Source organism: Rhea pennata, chromosome 3 (assembly GCF_028389875.1).
Source record: "Rhea pennata isolate bPtePen1 chromosome 3, bPtePen1.pri, whole genome shotgun sequence".
NCBI classification, from domain to species: domain Eukaryota; kingdom Metazoa; phylum Chordata; class Aves; order Rheiformes; family Rheidae; genus Rhea; species Rhea pennata.
The window spans coordinates 54,718,751-54,741,201 of record NC_084665.1 but is presented as its reverse complement, the minus strand read 5'-3'; the positions used below and the strand labels follow the sequence as shown (position 1 = coordinate 54,741,201).

At 40.8% G+C, this 22,451-nt stretch overlaps 1 protein-coding gene across 11 annotated transcripts; it reads right to left on the bottom strand.

Annotated features, from left to right (window-relative positions):
- Positions 1-2,074: 2,074 nt before the first annotated feature.
- On the bottom strand, positions 2,075-19,872 carry STX11 (syntaxin 11). Of its 11 annotated transcripts, none has more exons than XM_062572336.1 (4): positions 19,742-19,862; positions 18,902-19,094; positions 9,278-9,403; positions 2,075-5,143 (listed from the first exon to the last, which is right to left on the bottom strand). In XM_062572336.1, exon 4 carries the CDS (start codon positions 5,136-5,138, stop codon positions 4,275-4,277), a length of 864 nt encoding a protein of 287 aa, XP_062428320.1. In that variant the 5' UTR covers positions 5,139-5,143; positions 9,278-9,403; positions 18,902-19,094; positions 19,742-19,862; the 3' UTR covers positions 2,075-4,274. The 11 variants fall into 11 exon arrangements, 6 of the variants coding, with proteins under 6 accessions (XP_062428320.1, XP_062428321.1, XP_062428322.1 ...); XM_062572337.1 differs by having other exon boundaries at positions 18,918-19,094; XM_062572338.1 differs by having other exon boundaries at positions 18,902-19,069.
- Between the last annotated feature and the right edge of the window lie 2,579 nt (positions 19,873-22,451).

Genomic DNA, 22,451 nt, shown 5'->3' with positions numbered 1-22,451 from the left:
AACAACAAACCAGAATGCAGTGTTTCACTTGATTTAAGAGAAACTTTAAGACAAACTTCCTAACAACAACAGGAATTTAGATCTGGAATGCATTATCCAAGGAGACTGTGGAATCCTGATATGTAGGAATTTTTAAGAACAAATTGTTAGTCAAGCATCTGTACAAGGTGGTCCTGGCATGCTGGTCCTGCCATGGAATTGACCAAGGGGGAAAAAAAACAAAACCAAAAACCCATCCTTTGTGATTCAGCTGGCTGCTATTGGCTTTAATTAAACTCTCATTAAAACACTGTATTATATGATAGAAAGAAGAAGATGTGACTGCCTTCTTACATAGTAGCACTACAGAAACAAAATGGCTCCATGTGAAAATCACGTTACATATGAAATAGATTAACTGTAATCACTACATACAGTATCTATTAATGATGTTAGTCATTAATGACTATGTTTCCTATCTTAATCATAGGTTTGATATTTCCCTAAAGATATAAACACAACCACATGTAGCTCTTTCCTCTGTCAAACCACTTCCAAGTATCTGCTGTGGTTCAAAAATCAAGAGAACCTATTTGGTTTTCAAAAAATTTGTAAAATGTAGCTCAGGCTGTGCTTTCAAAAGAGCATGTTTGTAATGTGGGTTGTCTTCCTCAGATTTGATCAGCAACAGTTGATCATATTCAACCTCAGTTTAACTTCAGGTTTTCTGCTCTAAAATTTTAAACAGTTACCTGTGACTTAAACTAAGAGCTGTACCTTTACTTCGTTTTCCCTACGACACTTGCCTTCAAGATGCCCAGTCAAGTGTGCCCATAGCCTAAGTCCTTCAGGTTGAGTAACAAGGTTCCTACTTCCATTTCTCTAAAATAATTCCTATGTTTCGAAGGAAAAGTAATACATATACCCACTTATCCATAAGCATTCTATACCAACCATTATGTTTTATAATAAGGTATTTTTTGCTCTTTAAGCAATGCTCTCTTCCGTTTTAAGGATCAGGGTGTGCCTGGTTGCCAGCTCTTCTTCCTCGTAATCAGAAAGATCTGATATTCTTGTTCTTTCATGAAGCTGCTGCTGCTTTAAGTAGCGGGGGAAAAAAAAAAACACTTAGCAGCCCTAAAAGCTGCAGCAGCCCCTCTCACGTTTTAATGACTTTCCTCTTTAAATCCAGCCATATGATTTGTTACATCCTAGACTGGAAAAAAAAAAATCCATACAGTATGCTCCTTGCATCTCTATAGGAATTGTGTTGACTTTAAGAATGAAAAGGCTGCTTTCCTTAGCAAGCATGAAGCCATCTAATCTGCTGCTTCATTTATTAGTATGTAAATGTATTATCAAGCTACTTTTATCATCTTCTTCCACGCATCCTGTGTGGTGTTATTTGTTGCAACTATAATGTGATCAGTTTTTTAGAAAAGTCTGTTTAACTGTAACTAGGCAAGTTCATAGACTGGTAAAACTCGAGTTCTTACAAAACTCAACCACCACCTCCCCCCAAGTATTAAGCAATAAACATATGCTTACAGTGAAGGGAATGGTGTCTTTAGTTACTAGAAATAAATTTTCAAGTATCTCCACTTTACAATGGGACTGAAAAAAATGGTTCTAAAGGGTTCCAATCTGGTATTTCAATGACTCTTAGATCTAGTTCCTTCCTCACAGCAACAATCTAAAGAGATAAGGCCTCTAATTACGTTTTTTCACATACTTCCACTCTCTCCATATGCCCCAAGTTGGACACAAGATCTGAATATAAGCTTCAAACTTCTAATAATGAAACATTAAGATTTCTCAGAACTGCAAGAGTAAATTTGCATTTTTCCTTGCAGTACAGAATCGTATTAGAATATATGAAGCAATCTTTCCATATTTTTAATGAGAAAAAAATATGGTCTGTCTCAAAAGTGCAATATATTTGCCTTACCGTAGCAACAAATATTAGGAGGACATTTTCTTCAGGCACTGTCTAACTTCCTTTCACCAACCTAACAGTTTAGTTCTGCAGCTTTTATAATTAAACTCACAATATAAGAAGCCTTTCAGAATTGCTGCTTTAATGTACAACACTGCATTTTCAGTTTTTATTGTTAAATACTTTATTGCATTTGTAGACATATGTGTGTGCAAAAAAGAAACAAAACAAAAAACATTTACACATCTGTATCAAAAGCATTGGTGAGTGCCAAGAATATACAGATCAAATAAAATACATAGTTTATTCCTCTTTGATTTATGCCCACATTCTGACCCTTTGAGGTGTAGGATATTTCTCTTCAAATGCACAAGTCAATTGACTTGAATGGCAGTACCCATGGAGTAAAATGACTTTGTCTTCTTGAGTAACAGCACAGCAGTAGTAATGGTGCCAGCTCAAAACCCTCCTTTCTCCCACTTCAAGTATGAACTTTGAGTTGTTTGAGAGGTTCTCAAGCAAGTGTAATACCGATGTCTTTAGGACACCATTGAATATCAAAATATCTTCTAGTTTAGAAGATGAATGTTTCTCACTCTTCCCTGTTACCACAGACAGGTGCTACAACTAAAGAGGCTTTTACTTTCTGAAAAATGTTCTATATTTATTTAGCTACTGATAGTGTGAAAAAGCCTGTCTGGCAATGAAACATTTCCCACTAGGATATGAAAGCTTGGAAGTTCAAATTATTTCACTATTTTGTTACATTAATATAAATAGTAAGAAACGGTGGGGTTCAGGGATTTTTTAAACATATAAAATTAGTGTGCCAAAGACCAAAAGGGAAAAGGTTAATTGTGATTGGTGCAGAAAGATGGCTATGCACATCTCCTGATGAAAACTCCCAAATATAAAATATTTGAAATGTTTGAAATATATTTATTAAAATATGTACAAATAGGATCAGAGTTAAAATAAAAGTCACTAACTTTTGAAAAAATGTCCTGCATTAATTCAAAGGATAGCAAGAGATCACAGCATATTAGGAGGCCACCTAGAAATCTATAGTTGGAGAACCTCCAGAAGTAGGAGCTAAAATCACTCCCAAGAACTTAAGAATACAAGCTTCACTGACAATGCTCAGTGGTTTCTAAGGCTGCAAATATTTTCTATTTCCTCCTTACATTCCAAACCTACTGTGGCCAGACTCCTCTTGGAGCAAAAGAGAGAAAAAAAGATTGAAATGATATTAAAATGTTGCTATCTTTCTTCTTCAGGTATACTGAAAAAACATGTCTGTTCTCTTTTGCACATGGAGATTTCCTAACAATGAGAGAAAAACCTTAGTTTTTGTATGCCAGTGAAATTGAATGATAATAAATTTAGTCCTTCACATTTATTTAAAATATATAAAAATATTAAACCAATGCTATAAAAGTCTATTGACAGGATAATCCTTCCACTAAACTGCAAGCGTTTATGTGCCAGCACAAAAGACTCTGAACTGTTGTATTTTTATGGGTGCTTCTACGGAAGGCCACTGCATGTATCTTTTCTATTGGCTGAAGTGTTACTTGGCAGAAAAATATATTAGAAGCTTAAAGGCTTGGCAATTTTGAAATTAAGAGTACCGGACAGTAGCTCAATTTAAAAATGCGTCAGTGAGATGCCACAATTTTGCAGTGCTTCTAGCAAGGTTGTGGGCATTCAAAATGAAGAAAATCAATCACTTAAACAGAGCAAAAGGTACTTACAATTTAACATGCAGGTTACTCTTGTTAAGGCCAGTGAAAGATTATAATCAAGTTGAAATTGAAACTCGTTCTGTGTCTTCTGCTAAACTAACAGGTTCAATATTTTGTCAAATGAACAGCGCAAAATATGCTCCAGTATTTGCATCAAACAAGCTCCAAAATAGTTAAAATTGAAAACTTCTGAATCTGTGGTGAATTGTGTCACCACTGGCAGTAAGTCTGCACTGCTTTCAGTCTCACTTTGACAAATAAGAATAAAGTTCTTCTATGGAATTTCTTATTTGCCCTGGGCCAAGCTATCAGCCTATTATTCATTCTTCTTTATTGCCTATCTGAAATAAGTGTCATTGCACAGAGCTAAATGCTAGCACCTCCAGTTACACCAACAGAATACATCTCAAATAAAAAACATATAAAAATAGTTTTATCAACATTTCTAGTAGCCCATAAATAGAAGTACCTTTAACACATTGAAGAAAAAGGCTACAAACAAAACATGCACCACACAATAACTCCTCACAGTTCTAGGGGTTGTCATTCAAAAAAAATCGCTGGAAAGATTTTGAAGACATTCAAGTTAGTCCGCAACAGCTTCAGTAGGATAATCACCTGCAACACGACAAGCAGCAGCAGAGGATTGTTCTGAGAGGGTGTTTTCTTCTGTATTCTAAAGCTTTTTTCACTTGTTCTTTAGCTTCTCCTACATAGTCTTCAACATTTTGCATATTTAGCTCAATGATGTTGAAGGTGTCTGCCTGTTCCTCCACCAGCAGGGCCACCTGCAGAAAGAGCTCATGAACTTCCTTGATGCGACTTTCTAACTTCATCAGCTCTTTGTGACGCGTCTCTATCTCATTCAAGGCTGAGCGAGCCCCCTTAACGTCCGATAGGAGATTCTCAGAGAAGACATCCCACTTGCCTTGCTCAATCATCTCGTCAATCTGGTTGCCAGAAACCTCTTTGCCCATAATCTCTAGCTGCCGCTGAATCCGAATCTTGCAGTTCTCCCATTGGTTCATCTCTGTCGCATTGTACTCAAACATGGCTTCCTGAAAGGTGTACATGAGGTCAACATAATGGTTCTTTGCTACCCTGGCGATGATGGACGTGACACCATATTTTGTTACTGCATCTTCACTGAAATCTCTCATTATTTGGAGTTTCCTGTGGATGCCTTCTCCACGGGCCTTGATGTCTCTGGCAATACTATTAGTATCTCGTTTGATGCTACTAAGACGACGCATGGAAGTAAGGAAGCGGTTGTTTTGTTTTCTAAGCCTCTTGACATCCTCTTTTAAGTGATCAATTTCTGTTCGGATGCTCTGTATGTCTTTATGAAGAGTTGCCAAGGCATAATCAGTCTCATAAAGAAGACCATAATGGGCTGAATTTTCATCATCCTTACTATCAGGAAACTGTTCATTATGTAACTTGGCAAATTCATGCAGCTCATTTAGCCGGTCTTTCATCCTACCTGTAAACAGCAAAATAAGAAAAGAAAGGGAAAATTGGAAAAAAAAAATGGTTTACAGATGCTTAAAGTTCACAGCTAATCCTACATGAAATAAACCCAAAATACTAGATTTTAAATTTGTTCATGATATTTCATATAGTGATCAATCTCCAATCCAAAACCATGGTGCTAGAGTACCCTTCTAGAAACTACAAAGCTTAGAAACCTAAAAAATGCAAGAGAGAAGACAGCCAGTCCTGGAAACAAATCCAAAAGAGTAGTAAGACAATCCACAGTCACTGAAAACTCCAGTCTTTTACTTGGAGGAAAAAACAAACAAACTTGGGAACAAATGATAGGAAGCATTCAATTACCAGTGTGTGTAGTCAGCCCTTCATTACATGAACTACCCCAAATTACAAGTCCTTTCATTCTAAGCTTGCTTTTCCTGAAAGAAGGGTAGAACATTTACCAATATAGTTTTGAAAGAAAAGTTTCAAAGAATGGCATGGAAAGCAGTAAGATAGTATTTTCGAAAAACAGACAGGTTTAGGGTCCTCAGATGCTATCATCAATCACAGTGCACTAGGCATCAAGCAAAATAACACAGTAATAGCAGCATTTTCTAAGTAAAACCAACCAACCAACCCTTCTTCATTTTTGTACCATGGAAACACCCCACTGAAGGAGTAAAGTAAACCAGCTGTTACAGATTAAGATCTGTTTTCTGTATTTGCCTCAGACATACTGGGTCACAGATTTCAGTACAACAGCAACAAAATAAGTAATCTGTACAGACTAGTTACATGCTAAGAAAACATAAATCTCCTTTAAGCATGCTGTTTACTTGAAACTCTGGACTTAAAATCTTTATAGAAAGTGAAGTCTGAAAACTTCACCAAGAATCTTGTATAAAGTATTAGCGCAAACAGGAAACTTACAATTTCCCATCACAAAAGTTATATATCCCATGACATCATTTAAATTATTAAGAAAGAGAACTAAATTAAGATGCAAATCAAGCATGACATCCCCTTGATCTCTGTATCTAGAAGATTCATTTTTGTTTTTCAGGGAATTAAATATCCTCACAAGCCTCTACAAACATGCTTTCCACTATGAATGCATCCATTCACAGGATCTCCAAGTTAAGAAAATCCCATGTCAACACACCAAGGATAATAGACCTAGATCCAATGAGCATTAAGAATGCAAATTTATAATCTGTTTCATGGGACTGATGGATATTTTAAAGAGTAGAAGAAACAAAGATTCCATCACAGATACATTGTCTTAGGCTGGTATAATTAATCAGAATATACATTGGACACTTGAGAAGTATCCTGATTGTGATCACATCTATACTTATGTAAAAAGTGAACGTTAACATTAACTAACACTTTTCCAAGCAATACAAGCCAAGAAAATTCATTAATATCCCGAGAGAACAGCATTCATGTAGGAATACATGTAAATAAGTCTGTTTGATTTTAAAACACAAGCCACAATGCAACTCAATCATACAAAGAAAATGATAGAAAATAAAAGGTTTTCCATCTCCTCCCTTAGCATTAATAAAAATCATTTTTTTTTGCCTCACGCTGCAAAAACACAAAGATGAAAAATTCCCACCTAAAAGGGAAACAAAAATGTGGGGGGAGTGCTAAAGACATATTTACTTGACTTTAAAGCTGCACAGCGAAGTTTACCTAGAAGCAATGCTGCAAGAACATCTAGCCTTCACGTCTGGAATAGTTAGTGGGACATGCTCAAGAAGGCACAGAAGAAAAGGAACAAGAAAAGAGGCATATAGCAATTCTAGGATTATTTGGATCTCTTCCGGTCACGAATTGTTTCTCAGATGCTTTTCACCTGAAATGTAGATGTGGTTCTGAAAACCTGGCACAGTTCCTAGTCTGACTGCATTCCTGAATTGGCTTCCTTAGAGCTTATGATCCTTCCCTTGAAATGCCATGAGTTGTGTTCAGCAGTTTATTCTTTTTATGTTTTGCATCTACATTTGGAAACAGCAACTAGTGTTTGTTATGACCAAACCTTAAAATGACAATCCACAGCAGCAAAATGCCATTCATATAGAACTAAGTTATTGCAAAAGTGTGTGTGGCAGGCCTATGTTACTTAAGTTCTTACAATTCCCCAAACTTGAGGGAAAATAGATTTCATCAGACTCTCTAAAAAAAATCTCCATGCAGAGCAGTCTTGACAACTGGCTCATCAAAAATCATGTTTTATTTTTTGTGTTTGACAAAGGTGGTACACTTCTCTGGAAAAATGTGTGAAGAATGTTTAGATCTCAGAGGTACTGTGTTGCATCTTGTTGTTCCAAAGTTCAGGGAAGACGGGCATCTAAAACTTCCAACAATTATAATCCAGATATGCTCTCAAGAATATATAAAATTTACATGGATAATTTGATACAAACGTAATAAATCATTTTTGTGTGTTCAATATTCAAGCAAGAGCTCTAGGACAAGAGAACGTTTACATTTAAATAGAAAACTACACTGAGTGAGAACTCTTGCACAGTAGCGTCAATTTTGTAGGAAAAGGTCTATACTTCCTGTCCCCCACCCCAGAAAAGTAATCTTGTGATTTGTCTTCCTCATCCACAACTATTTTAAAGTGTTAGATAATCACAGAATCACAGAATGGTTGAGGTTGGAAGGGACCTCTGGAGATCATCTAGTCCAGCCCCCTTGCTCAAGCAGGGTCACTAGAGCATGTTGGACAGGGTTGCATCCAGGCGGGCCTTGAAGATCTCCAGAGAAGGAGACTCCACAACCTCTCTGGGCAACCTGTGCCAGTGCTCTGTCACTCTCACAGGGAAGAAGTTTTTCCTCATTCTCAGGTGGAACTTCCTGTGGTTCAGTTTGTGCCCACTGCCTCTTGTCTTGTTGCTGGGCTCCACTGAAAACAGTCTGGCCTCAGTAATACAAAGATAAGCAGAGGTAGAGAAACAAATGCATAATAAATCACAGATTGAAACACCATTGCTGTAATAAGTTAATGTGTATACTAATTCTATAACATCCCTGTAAAAATACCTCTAACTTTCTTTTAATGCAGCGTGGAGATTAAAAAGGTCAAGTGTTAAAAGTAAGGAACAGTCAAGGGTAGTCTCGGATTGCACTGCAATACTGTGTACACACAGGAAGATGATACAATTAAACACTGGCTTGTGTACTGTCACTTCCTCTGAGTCTCTGCCTGTGATCTGTATCTGCTGAATAAAAGTTGTACAACTTAAAATTTAATACTTGTCATTCGGTTTATGGCCAGATATCTCATTCACTATGCTACTACTGTTCATTTCTTCAGGGTTTTCTCCTATGATATCATCGGAATGCTTCATAAACTCTGAATAATCTTTTGGAGAAAGGCAGTGCTAACAGCCCATTTTACAGACAGGGGTTTCAGGAAAGAATGAGGATAAAACTATTACTCTTGATGATTTATGATGACAACTTAAGACACGTGCAGCACAGTTCTTTGTACCTTGGAAGTTCAGAAGTCAGCTCCCTCTGACTTCAGTCGCTGCTTCAGGCCTCAGGCACTTTGCTGATTAGGATCCCAAAGTAAGAAGCTGGACATCAACAAATGAACACATGAATCTAGGCAACCTGTGACAAGTTCAGCTCCATTGATGCATACAGCATTGCTCGGGAACGCTGTGATTCAATAGGATCCAATACTAAATATGCACAAAGGGATGAATTTCAAGTTGTACTGACAGTCTTCAGCCTGGGATTTCCCAGCATCTGAATGCTCAGCTCTAAAAGACTGCATTTTTTGAATACATGAACCGAAAATTACATTCAAGGTAATTAGGCTCTTTTAACTCTGCACTGAGGACCTGTACCAGTCAGGATAATGGCTCAACAGGAAAAGTGATCACACTTTTGTCTTAACCAACGGGTTCTGTCTCTTCAAGGCTGACTTCACAGCGCTGCCCAATCAGTGACTTTTTTTATAAGCAAATTCTTCCCTTCTTTCTGAGTCTGTCCCTTTCTCTTTCTAAAGTGCATCCCCAAGCCTGCTTCCCACCTTGTCCTCACCTTTTCAAGTAAGATGCTCTTCCTTATCTACACACAGAGCCTGGACAGAACAAAGAACAGGAAGAGAATGACTTTCTACCTGTATTTCAGCACTGTATCAGGCCACAAAGCACAAATTGCAGAGGAGGCCTATTCAGCTTCATGCTAGAGCATGTCTGGTTGTCCTGTAGGTTGGCATTTGCAATATTTGCCCAAAACACGGGACCTGTAAGGGAACAGAACATGCTTAGAGTTCAACCTTCTGACAACACGTTTTGCTCAAGGAACATGTTAACCTTATGTTAGGCATTTGCAAACTGCAGCTTTCAGAAACTTAGAATTTGGCAAAATTTTGCTAAATTTTCATGTAGGAAAAAAACAGGCTCAAATGCAATATTAGTACAGCAATATTCCCGCATTTCTAATTCCTGTTTCAAGCAACAGGGAACTATATCTTTCCAAGAAATGGTAAGGACTTCTGAGCATTCCCAGTGTCTGCAACAGAACTAATAATATATACCAAAACAGATGAACAAACAGCAATGAAAAAGCAGGGGCGACTAGGCAGCTGAAAAAATTCAGCTTAACTGATCAGTGTTTAGAAAAGTTGATCTCCTTCATTAGATGCTGTTGTCAATCAGGCAAGTTTAATTACATTTATTTATATGTTGATAGTGCTGCTTGTAATTAAAACAGCAAAATATTAATACATAAGACATCACTATTTGCTAGGAATAGGCTCAGCACTCATTCTTTAAAATCAGTGGCAATGCCGTTCCTAATATAGGGCCACAAGCAGCAGTACAAACTGTGGCCCACTGACTGGAAAACAACCTGTCAGGAAAGGACCTGGGGCTGCTGCTGGTAGACACCAAGTTGAATATAAGCCAGCAATGCGCCCTTGTGGCAAAGGCGGCCAACAGCATCCTGAGCTGCATTAGCAAAAACATAGGCAGCCAGTCGAGAGAAGTGATTCCCTCCCTTCTACTTGACATTTGAGAGACCACATCTGCAGTGCAGTGTCTGCTATAGGGCTCCCCAGTGCAGGAAAGACATGGACACACTAGAGTGTGTCCAGCGAAGGCCACCAAGCTGGTCAACGGGTTGGAGCACCTTCAATGTGAGGAAAGGCTGAGAGCTGACATTGTTCAGCCTGGTAAACAGAAAGCTCAAAGAAGATCTTACTGCTGTCTGCAACTACTTAATGTGGGGGTATAGACTCTTCTTGGAGGCACACAGTGACAGCATGAGAGGCATTGAATCCAAGAGGGAACAAGAAAAAATCTGACCAAATAGTTGGGGAAAACAAAGAAACCAGCCCACGTTTTATAAACCATGGAGCAGAGGCCCAGAGAAGTTGTGGAATCTGCATCTTTGGCCATAGTCAAAACTGGACATGTCTAACAGGATGTGCTTTGAAGGGGCATTGCTGGACCGAATGATTTCCAGGGGTCCCTTCCAGTTTAGGTTGTTCCATGATTCTATGATTCAGCCTTAGGTCAAAAGTTTGATGATTGGAGTGTAAGAGCTAAACATATTCAACTTCTTGCACAGGGTTATCTCTCACATTACAATTTCAGGGCACCAGCTACTCTGCTTTCTGGAATAACACTTGGAGAGTATAAACACCTTAAGTCTGAGAGGGTGTGTTTTAATAGGCTAGCTGTCAGTTTGATTTTCTTCTAAAATACTGTGGATACTTGAACTGGAACATGTACTTCCACGTTTGTGGTTTTTAGCTACATAAATCTGTCCTTGTAAAAATCAAGTTCCTTATGCAATTCATCATTGTGCATGTGCACACGCGCGCACACACACACACAGAGAAATCATAGCCTAGGTTATGACTGCAAGGATTACACCTTTGAAGCCAGATACCCACCAAGTATAGTCAGCTGAGGACATGTTCAATATTTATCTCTTCATGTTAGCAAGCTACTTTTTGGTATTAATCACCCTTATGAATAGCTTTCCTGTGATGCATGAGAAGGATGCAGACAATCCTGTCGCTGTAAGACTACAGCCATACACACCTCTATGAAACATCTGACTTCAGACAGAAAAGCAGCTCCATTTTGAAAGTAAAAAACTTCAAACACACGTAAAAAACCTTTCAAACAGCCTCACATACATAGAGGATTCCTGAACTCCTGTAATATAAAATACTGGACAAAATAAGCCATTTGCAGTAATAGAATTTAGTAAGAACGACATGTGGTGCATATTACTGCAAATATTTATTTCCAATATGCTAATGTTTACATGCTGTTATCTGAGTAGAACTATCTTATTTCTACAAAAACAAGCTAGCTGCACACCTACATTTGTTTCAGCATTAACATCTGTGTATCTCTATTGCACGTTTGGAGACACATGGTGAAATAACCCAGGATTTTCAGCATAGCATCCACATTTATATCACAAGCAGCAGGGAAGGAAGCCAGTGTACACTTCTTCTTATAGTCTTCACGTAAGGCAGTTGCTAGCTAATACCAACTTGTGGATTAAGTCTAGGCAGTAATCTTTTCATCCTTGAGTAAGACCTTACAAGATGAAAGTTACTTCAGTTGGCCTATTTGAGGAAAAATGGGTATTTCAAAACCAGACATTTGTAACTCATTTCTTTCACCTGTAGTTCCCCTCTCCATCCAAAGGTAAAAGGCAATTCTTGCTCCACTATGAACCCACATGGATCACCTGGTCTAGTATCTTGTCTCCGAGGGACACGTGCTGTTGGTTGCATGACACATGAGAGATGTGATGCTGTACAATTAGGAAATAACCTGCTCACAGGCAGAATCACATCAGAGCCAACTGTGTATCAGCACGCTTCAGTAGTTTCCTGTGCTGTTTATGGACCACACAGTACTGATGGGCATCAGATGGACTGGCTGAGCCTAGCACATTCAGGTGCAAGGCAAATAATCTGCTGCTGCTGAACAGAAGTTTGAATCATTTAGAGGAAAAAACAAGTGCTAAATACAACTGAAGCTTTTCAGTTGGGATGGAGTATCAGATTTACTTGTTATTTTCTAGCATCTTTATGGTTTGGAAACAACTACTTTTCTCGTATTGAATCATTTTGCCTCATATCTATTTTCCAATAATAGATCAGACAACATTAACTTGGAGAACTGACTGCTGTTTGCAATAGGTTTTCCTCTTGACAAAAAAAGCTTCTAATTGACTCTTACAGCAGAATGATCATCATCTTTTCAGACAACTTTTTCCCCCTTCATCACTGGTGTAACTGTAAGCTTGAGTCCCTCAAATTGCTTCTCTGTTTTTTGCTTTGCATCTACAAGAGCATTAGGCAACACCAAAAGTCATAATCCAGTGATTAGGACACCGTGCCTTCTGCAGCTGTTTTAAGATCACAGCTGTATATTCTGCTCCTCTATTAACAACTGTGACAGAGATCAGCACATCAAAATCTTTTTCTAGCCTCACAGAAAGAAAGCTATCATCTTCTCTTGAGCTTGCTCTGTTTGACAATGTTTAAAAATATACAGAATGTATTCAGGATTGAAAAGATATCCATTAACATTGAAGCACCAGTTAGAAAGCTACAGAAAACTAGCAAGAAGTGACAAATATATCTGAAGAATATTAAACCCTATCCCCTCTATATTGTAGTCAAAGCCTGTTTACAGCAAAATACCTCTTTTACACTTTTGATCACACTGGTGGAAAGCATACGCAATTGCAAATGTCTCAGGGCAGTTTCTTTCAAAAGTTTACATGAACTGGCAACTTCTCTTTTCTCTTCTTCAAGAGCATGATTCTATTTAGTTTTTTTCTTATAGAGATGTCTTTAAAAAGACATACACATAATTAATCAGTCATGTATTTTAGTCCATCAGCTCAGCTAGGATCTTAGCTACATGCTTTTTGTACCAGAACAAGTTTATTACAAGCTGATATATTCTTTCCTACAAAGAAGGCTAGTTAAAAAGGTCTCACTGAAAAAAATAATATTCAAATAGTTTGTTGCCTCTAGCACAATGTAATGAGGCAATAATTGCTTGAATATTGACTGCTTTTGTAATTCCTTTTCGAGTTGTCCACCTTTAACAGTGTTGGATCTCTTCAGTACAAAGGAACTCTCAATTGCTGCATCACAGCATGCTATATATTCCAGAATCTAGTATGCATCTCATAATTTGCAGACTATTGCAGGAGATTACCTATCTTGGTATTTTCCATAGACTGGTTATCAGGTTTTCCAGACACCATTAACAAAACAAGAAGGAGCTGCTGACATACATTAAATGCACACATGAAAGCCATTTCATTTTCCACATATTCTTGAAGACACAGGCAAAAAACCTGAAGTTTAAGCTTCTTGTTACTATACAGTAGCACATACAAAGTAGATGCTTTGGAGAAGGACAGTCTCTTGTATAAGGGTTTACTGCTAGCATTTGCTGAGTTGTTTAAGATTTTCTTGGATGAGCTGTGGACCACCACTGCGTGTTTTCAATCCTGCACAGGCAATAAGATGGCTTCTTGGTATCTTCTCCTGCATTCTTCTCATAAGTCATACTGATGAGAAATTGCAACTACATTTGTTTCCGTTTGTCTGTGGAGGCCAGTGCCAGGGTAGTAGCCAGAAAGTTTTCTTCATCTTCACTGCATGGCCCATTAAAAAGTGTTAATCTTCACACATATCATTTGAACTCCTTCCTGAAACTGCTAACTCTCTTGAACAGTGATCATGCTTTTCTATTGAAGTACAAGTTAATGACAGGAAAGTCTAATGCACATCTCAAATTTATCTACTTCATTTCACAAAGGGTACTAGACACAGAATATAGTTAGCAATTTTTAAGTTTTGAAAATCTTCTAAGTAAATGGGATCCCTGAGAACTGCAAGTTTGGATAAGTTTTAATGTGGACAGCTTTTTAAAAACATAATGGTATTATAAAGAATAGATGAACATGTTTGTGATTATGTTTTAGCAGAAGGGGAAAAAAACTCCACCATAGTTCTCCATTCAGTAATTTAGTGTACTGTAGACACTTAACAGTATATCCTTTCTTCCTAGTATAGGCAAAATTAAAGTGTTCAGGTAAAATTGGCCTTGCTGGAGACAAGAGGAGTGTGTACTACACCTCATTAGGCACATTACAGGGTTGCAAATAGTAACACACAAATATAAAACTCGCATAACCAATGAGACAGCTATCCATGCATTTCTTGGCAATTACTACCGTTCAGTATCATTATGAGTCATTATGCGAGGAAACCAGACTATGCACTCACATTCGGTGCTGTTATTATAGTGCTTTAAGTATATATGTTATCTAATTAATCACCTCAGCCTCCCTGAAACAGATTGGCTCAACTGAATAGCTATGTACATACCGCATTTGTATAACTACTACTGCTACTACACAATGATATTTATAAGTGATTAAGACATTACATTGGCATCTGAGTAGAAATACAAGGTTGCCTGTGATCATTAGTCAGAAACAACATGTTCTACAGACATTTTAAATTAACAGGAGAGCATTTACTCCTGTAAATATACACATATTTACAGCTCATAATATAGTGTTAAAATCTGAGATCTAGTACTCCACTCAAAAAAGAAACTTTGACATTAAAAAGAGGTTATTTTAATTGGTATTTAGTCAAATGGATCAGTACTCTTGAGGCTCAGTTCTGGGTTCTACTGTAAAATCTACACAACTGTAACAGGACCAAAACAGTTTTGATAAGGAGATGATCCCCACAGCCACACATGCCAACCCATATCCTCAACCCATGCGCATGCCAGGCACTGGAAGATTTTAGACAATTACTCTACATTACTTAGCAGCCCATGGGTGTTTATAGGCCTGTTCAAAGTACCAGTGAAGTTGAGACAAAGTACAAATATAATTATGGATATGCTGGCCAGTGCTACTTGGAGATTCTTTCCCTGACCAGACATACACAAAGCTCGAGTAGGCTTTATTCTTGTTTTCAAGAAAGAAGTAATTTGTTACTAACATGGATATGGCACAAATGACATATAGCAGAAAAAGCTGAAGCTTTCAGTGCTTTCTTGGTTCAGTCAACATGTTTATCAAGAATAATTTCACATCAAACCAAATCCAACTTTTTTTCTCTGACAGGCTGACTGGCACAGTAGATAAGGCAGAAGCTGCACATATGATAAGCCTTACTGAAGTCAAGACATGTGATATCATTCCCTCCGTGATAAACTACAGAAATATGGTCTAGGCCAGAAGTGCCAAACACTTTGTTTGGTAGACTACATGAGATATCATGATGTTTGACATAATCAGCAAAAGCTACCAAAATAGATATAAAAAATGTACCATAGTAATAGTTTCACATACCATTCCCCAAGAAGTGGCTCCCATGAGCCAGCTCTAATCAGGAGCAGCACAGCCACTCTTCAATAACACTGCTTCTAATCAGAGATGGCTCACGTGAAGGCCAAGTCTCAGGGAGCAGCCCAACATGCAAGTGTAAACAGGAAAAGCTTCTTTGCAAAACTGCATAAAAATGTAATCCTGCATTCTGTGCTGAGATGAGTTTGTTGGACTAAACTAACACTACCTCAGCAATTTCTGCACCATGTTTTGTCATCCCTGCATCCCAGGGATGACCAAAGAGTCAAAGGAAGCTGATAGGCCAGATAAAAGATAATGGAGGGGCTACCTGGCCAAGCATTTTCATATTTGACACACCAGTTATCTTCTAATCATCATAACTGTTTTTGAATATGCCAACATTGTCAAACTAGGAGGTTATCCATATTTTTTATTAGCAGCTTGGATGATGGAATCAAGCACAAACCTATATAGTCTGCAGATGACACTGACCGGAAACAGACACAAACAAGCATTTGGTGACAGACAGAGGAGAAATAATTAGAATTTAATCATATTGATAAATAAGAAAACTGATTAAAAAAATAAAAGAAAATTCAATAGAGAGACAAGCTTGGCATGGCATATTTAGATGATATTATTTACATAGACAGAAAATAGAAAATATGGAAAGCTAGTTTGGTAGCAGGAGATCATCAGAGTTATGCCAGACTGCAAACTAAGAAAAGTTCACAATACCATGCTATTGTAAAAAAACAAAAACAAAAACAAAAAAACATTCTGAGCTGATGTGCCTTATAGAATAGAATCACAGAATCATAGAATCAGTCAGGCTGGAAGGGACCTCTGGAGATCATCTAGTCCAACCTCCCCGCTCAGCAGGGTCACCTAGAGCATGTTAGACAGGGTTGCGTCCAGGCGGGCCTTGAAGATCTCCAGAGAAGGAGACTCCACAACCTCTCTGGGCAACCTGTCCCAGTGCTCCGTCACTCTCACAGTGAAGAAATTCCCCCTCACGCTCAGGCGGAATTTCCTGTGCTTCAATTTCTGCCCAGTGCCTCTTGTCCTGTCACATGTGACAACTGAAAAGAGTTTGTCCCCAACCCCCTGCTCCCTTCAGGTACTTCTACACATTGATCAGATTCCCCCCTAGTCTTCTCTTCCCCAGGCTAAACAGGCCCAGCTCTCACAGCCGTTCCTCACAGGGCAGGTGCTCCAGCCCTCTGATCATCCTAGTAGCCCTACGCTGGACTCTCTCCAGTAGCTCTATGTCTCTCTTGTACTGGGGAGCCCAGAACTGGACACAGTAGTCGAGAGGAGACCTTCCCAGGGCTGAGCAGAGGGGCAGGATCACCTCCCTCGACCTGCTGGCAACACTCTTCCTAATGCACCCCAGGAGACCATTGGCCTTCCTGGCCACAAGGGCACATTGCTGACTCATGGTCAACTTGTCATCCACCAGCACTCCCAGGTCCTCCTCTGCAGAGCTGCTCTCCAGAGGGTCAGCCCCCAGCTTGTAGTCGTGTCTAGGGTTATTTCTTCCTAGGTGCAGGACCCTGCACTTGCCCTTGTTGAACCTCAGGAGGTTCCTCTCTGTGCAGCTCTCCAGCCTGTCCAGGTCTCTCTGAATGGCAGCACAGCCCTCAGGTGTGTCAGCCACTCCTCCCATCTTGGTAGCATCAGCAAACCTGCTGAGGAGGCACTCCATCCGCTCACTGATGACCTGGCATCCGAGATCATTGATGAAGAAGTTGAACAGGATGGGACCCAGAACTGAGCCCTGGGGGATGCCACTAGCCACAGGCCTCCAGCTGGACTCCACGCCACTGATGACAACTCTCTGAGCTCTGCCTTACAGCCAGTTCTCAATCCACCTTATGTAACAGATGACAAGGAAAGTACTGATTCTGCACTGCTTGGCATAGGTAAGGCCTCAACTAGAAGACTAGAAGACTACATCCAATACCAGATATGAAGCTAAGAACGTTGTGGAATATTGGAGAGTGTCTACTAATTATTTCATGCAGACAAGCAAGATGAGAGACACGGAACTCTAGTATATAAAACAAGTTTATAAGAAGATAAATGATCAGTTTGTTCCCATGTCTCTTTTCCCATTAGAAATACACAAAATAATCCAGTTGATTACTTATTAGATTTAGCAGAAAACACCTTCTTACTGTGAGAGCAGCTGAAAATTGGACCAGTCCTCCATGAGAACATTGTGGAACTTTCTTTAAAGAATATAGATAAGCTAAAAAAAATTCTCTTTCCGGTCTAGTTTACATGCACTGCTATGATGCACCACAATGGATTAGATAATGTCTTAAAATCTCTTTGTAACCCTATGTCTGCATGATTTTCTGCTCGTTAAACTCCTTCTCACTCCCTGTCTCATTGAGCATCTAGCGCAGTGTAAATGAATGCTAGGGAGGAACTCTGGTAATTTATTTTACTCAGTAGATTCTCTTTGCTTCCTACTATTTTTGCACCAGTGGCCACTAGCATTTCTCCTTTTAAAGCAGATCTTGGTTACTCTTATATTATCATTGCATTTTGCCTCACAAAAGGTTCCCTCTCACTTTCCAAAACCAATATAGGGCAAAACAGAAAAACTATTTCAAAAAAAATTAAAATATGTTAGATATGGAGCCTAACCTCACAATATCAGAAATTTCCAAGGCTATGTGATGTAATATATAACTCATCATGTTTATTTTCAGTGCCCAGAAGTTACTGTTATCACACTATCCCCCTTTCAACATGTCAAGAGAGCTTCAGAAAGTGCTTGTTTTCTTGATAAGGATCTCTTATGACAACAGAGGTTAACTCGCAGTTTTAGTCTCAGTCAAAAAGCAGATGTATTTGCCATATGACTTAATGTGCAATTTCAGTTTCAAAGCAGTGGTCATACAGTATAATGTAAAAAAACAGGGATGAGAAAATGGTGCTGGGGGCAGGGGGCATCTAAGCCATTAGGGCTTAGTGGTCTAACTTCAGTTGGTTCTTCTGAATGAAGAAAAATTATGCTCAGCTTGAAGTCATGCCACTTCCATATACTAAACTATTTAAATAGCAACTAACACTATTATTAGGAAAACAGTATCTTTTAAGTTGTACTCTCACTTTCAAGATACATATTTTCATTTTGATCCCTTAAAAAACCTTTAAAAAAGGTTCCAAAAATACTGTCTAAAGAACAGGAACGAGGAGTTTGAATGTCCATTTTAGGCCAATGCTGTTATTGTAGTCATTTCCTTTCCTGTTATCACACAGTTGCATGCAGTTATCTCAAGTATACATGAGTACTAATTCGTCTTTGCAGGAAAGGAAATTAGTATCAATTAATAGGAAATAATCAAAGAATGATTACTTTTGCAGTCACTCACACATCTGGCCATTCTGATGCCCAAGAAAGGAGGAAAAGCCATCACACTTTGTGTATAAAACCAGCTATCCACGAAGTCCGCTCGGGAGCTAACCATAGCGACATATGCGAACTCTGAACGAAGCGTGACTCTTCAGTCAGGCATCAAGGCAGCTGGAAATTCAGACAGCCGTTCGGCCTGGCGGAAGAGATCAGTTTGGAGACATCCCCTCGGGGCTCGGCTTTACAAACGCCTTTGTTCTTTCCTCATCCTGGCACAGCATGAAAAACCGACAGCAATCCCTTTTCCCCTCTTGGAGAGGCTACAGCTGTAACACAGCAGCTAAAGCTGCGGAGCTTCAGACAGCTACAGGGCTCCCCTACAGCTTCCCCTCAGCGACGGCCGAGAGGCAGTACTGAAAAGGGGCAGTTTCGCTTACTCTTACGCAAAACCGTATTGCAAAGCGCTCCGACAACCCCACATTTCCTCCCCGCTTGCCGGCTAGGCTGGGCGCAAGGGATCGCACGAGCACTGGCTCCCTCCCCGACGGCAAAGGCATGGGGCTGACCACCACCGCCGGAGTGCCCGGGCCCCGGCCCGGCCCAGAGTCGCCCTCTCCCCGACGGGCCGGGTCGGGTCGGGCCGGGCCGGGGGCTCCGGCCGATGCTGAGCGCTAAGCAGAGCTCGGGGGTGCGGAAAGGGCTCCGGTGCCGGGAGCCGACAGCATCTCCTCGCTGCCGACGCAGTCGTGCCCGTCGGGGGAAGAAGTTCAGTTGCAACTCGCTCCCTGCCCCCGAGGAAGGCGCCGTCTCCCCCGCAATCCCCATGCCCTGGCAGGTACTCACCGCCCAGACAGGACGGGACAGGGCGGCTTGGCTCGACTCCACTCGACTCGGCCCGGCTCGGCCCGGCCCGCGCTGCTCCTGAAGTGCCGGGGTCGCTGGAGCGCTCGCGCCGTCGGGGCAGCGCTAGTCCCCGCGGGACGTCCCGCCCCCGCGGCTCGCCGCGCCCGCCCATTGGCTGCACCGGCGAGGCGATTTGCATAGCGGCGCCCCGCCCCGCCCCGCGGGCCGTCCATCACGGCCGTCGAGGGGCGGGCGGCCGCGGAGCGGAGCGGCGCAGCCCCCTCAGCTTCCTCCTCCTCCTCCTCCTCCCCCCCCGGCCCCTCGGGGCGGCGCTCGGCGCACACCGCTTCCCAGCAGGGGGGAAAGCCCGCCCTGTCGGTGCTGGGAAGCGTGGGTGGGCCGAGGTCGCGCTTGTGCAAGGCCCTCGCATGGACGGAGCCTGCCCTTTCCTGCCCCCACGCGCCGCGGCAGCTCCCCAGCGTGGAGAGGAGCCAAAGCTGACGGGGCACCGTGTGGGGCAAACGGGGTGGCACAGCTGGGAAGGGGCGGCCTCTTGTACCCGCGGCCACCACAGCCCTGGGTGCAGCACCAGCCCGGGCTGTACGGCAGGGAGCTGCTCCGTGACCCGCTCGGTAGCCCATGCACTTTGGCCGCCATCGTAACACGGGGCATGGCATGGGGCCGCACGCACCCGCTCCAGCTAATAAGCAGGTTCCTTGGTAGCACCCTGCCCTGACACGCGCTGCCCGCGAGTAACTCGCTTCCTTTTTCTCCAGTCTGCATGCGCAGCCCCGGTGCCGTCACCCAGGCAGTGCTGCTCACTCTGCTGGTCCTCAGCCTGCACGGCTCGTTGGGCTCTGCGGCGCTCTGGCACGCCGGCCGCCTCCGCGCTGGCCCTCACCTGCCAGGACGGTCTGCCGTAATCGCCGCCTTTGCCGTCAGGTCCCACCGGCTTCAGCATGTGCCTGCCGAAATACGATGTCAAAGAAGCATCTGGGAATGTAAAATCAAACCAATCACTTCTCTGTTCAGTGTGTGTAATAGCAGATGGGCTCTTTGCACAATGCTGCCAAGAGCGGGGCTCAAATCTGACCCATTTGGGGGTGATTTGATCTCTGATTACTTTGGCCTTTCCTGAAACAAACTCTCCCCCATATTCTAGTGCAAAAAACCACTTGTTAAGCCACAAAGCTATTAAATTATTATTAATTATTATTATTACAGCTAGCAAGGTTGTTTAAATCTTTTTGTGAAATGAAGTTTTTGCTTTTCTTTAACATTTGTAAGATGCATTTATTTATATATTTTTTCTCTCATTTACTACAAAAGTTAGAGGTAATTTCAATCTAGAAAATTTAAAGGAAAGAAGTTAGGTCCTTATTGGTACCAAACCATAACTGAAATAGTATCTGTGCTTTCCAGTACCATTCTCATTTATGATAGGGCTCCAAATTTCTCTTTAATAGCATCAATCCAATCCTGAATGTAATAAGAGAAAATTTATTTAGGATGGAAACTGTTGCAAAGGGGTCCAAAGCTTCCCCTCTCCTCATTTTCTGTTGCTGCTGTTGCTTTGGGAAAAAGAAAACTTCAGCAGTAGGTGAAGATTTGAGGTTTTATCATTAATGATCAGTTAAAAAATATATCTGACACAGTGGCTCTTTCTTCCTGAAGAAAAGAGGGAAAAACCCAAAACCATAGTTCAAGTTGTCCATTTCTCCATTTGTGAAGCAGTCACTCATTTTTCACTTGTAATACACAGGCACATATTTTTAAAAAATATACATTTCCAACACACAACTTCCTATGGCAAAAGGCAGGACAGGAGGGGAAAACTGGTGAGAGAAGATGCACTGGAAAGTGCTCTTCTACCACCATGAGGAAATGGGAAGAAGGAGAAGAGATAGTTCTAGGAAGAGGTGTCAGAGGTAATACACCTCTGAGGGGAAGATGGAGTCAGACTGAAGACATGTGGCTACAAAGAATGACTCTGCTCATTCACCCTCACATTAATTTTTGTATATTTTTTACCTGTCAAAAAGAAAAAAAAACTGTGGTGCCCTTCCAGACAGTTCTAACTACTATTCATAGGAATGAGCTGAATTTCAAGGCTTGGAGAGTGGCCTTTAAGGCAGGCCATTTCTACACAAACCCAACCACATTAGAAGGCTTTGAACCAATATAAGATCTCTGCTTATCATCAGAGGTTCATTTTTTTACAGCTAAAAGTGGCTGTACTCTTACGCAGCAAAGCTGAATCGTCTTACCTTTTTGGTATTTATATGTACATATATGTCCAGTCTTTGCTGGAATTTTTCTCTTAGACCATGATTCTGGGACTGAAGTCAGTGGGTTCCATCAGTCCTCTCAAACTACCTGAAGGCACTGAAACATTTGTGTTTTTCTCTCCTCTTTTCCAAGCTGCTGCTTTGTAAGATTGACTATAACCTGCCAAATTTCCAGGCAGACAGCTTTCTCATTTCCACTGGACTGCAAAAAACAAATGGGGCTTTAGTATTGTTAATGCGATCAGAGCTGAAAATAAAACTGCATGTTAATGTAGCTTCGTGAGCATTCAAAGATATATTCTGCTTTATGTGACATAGAACAACAATTACAAATTAACCTGCTGCTGTTCCAACAAGAGCAAAGCTATCATTAGTGATGTGCCCAATGACCCACTGAAGAATAAAAGAGTTGCCTTGAAACA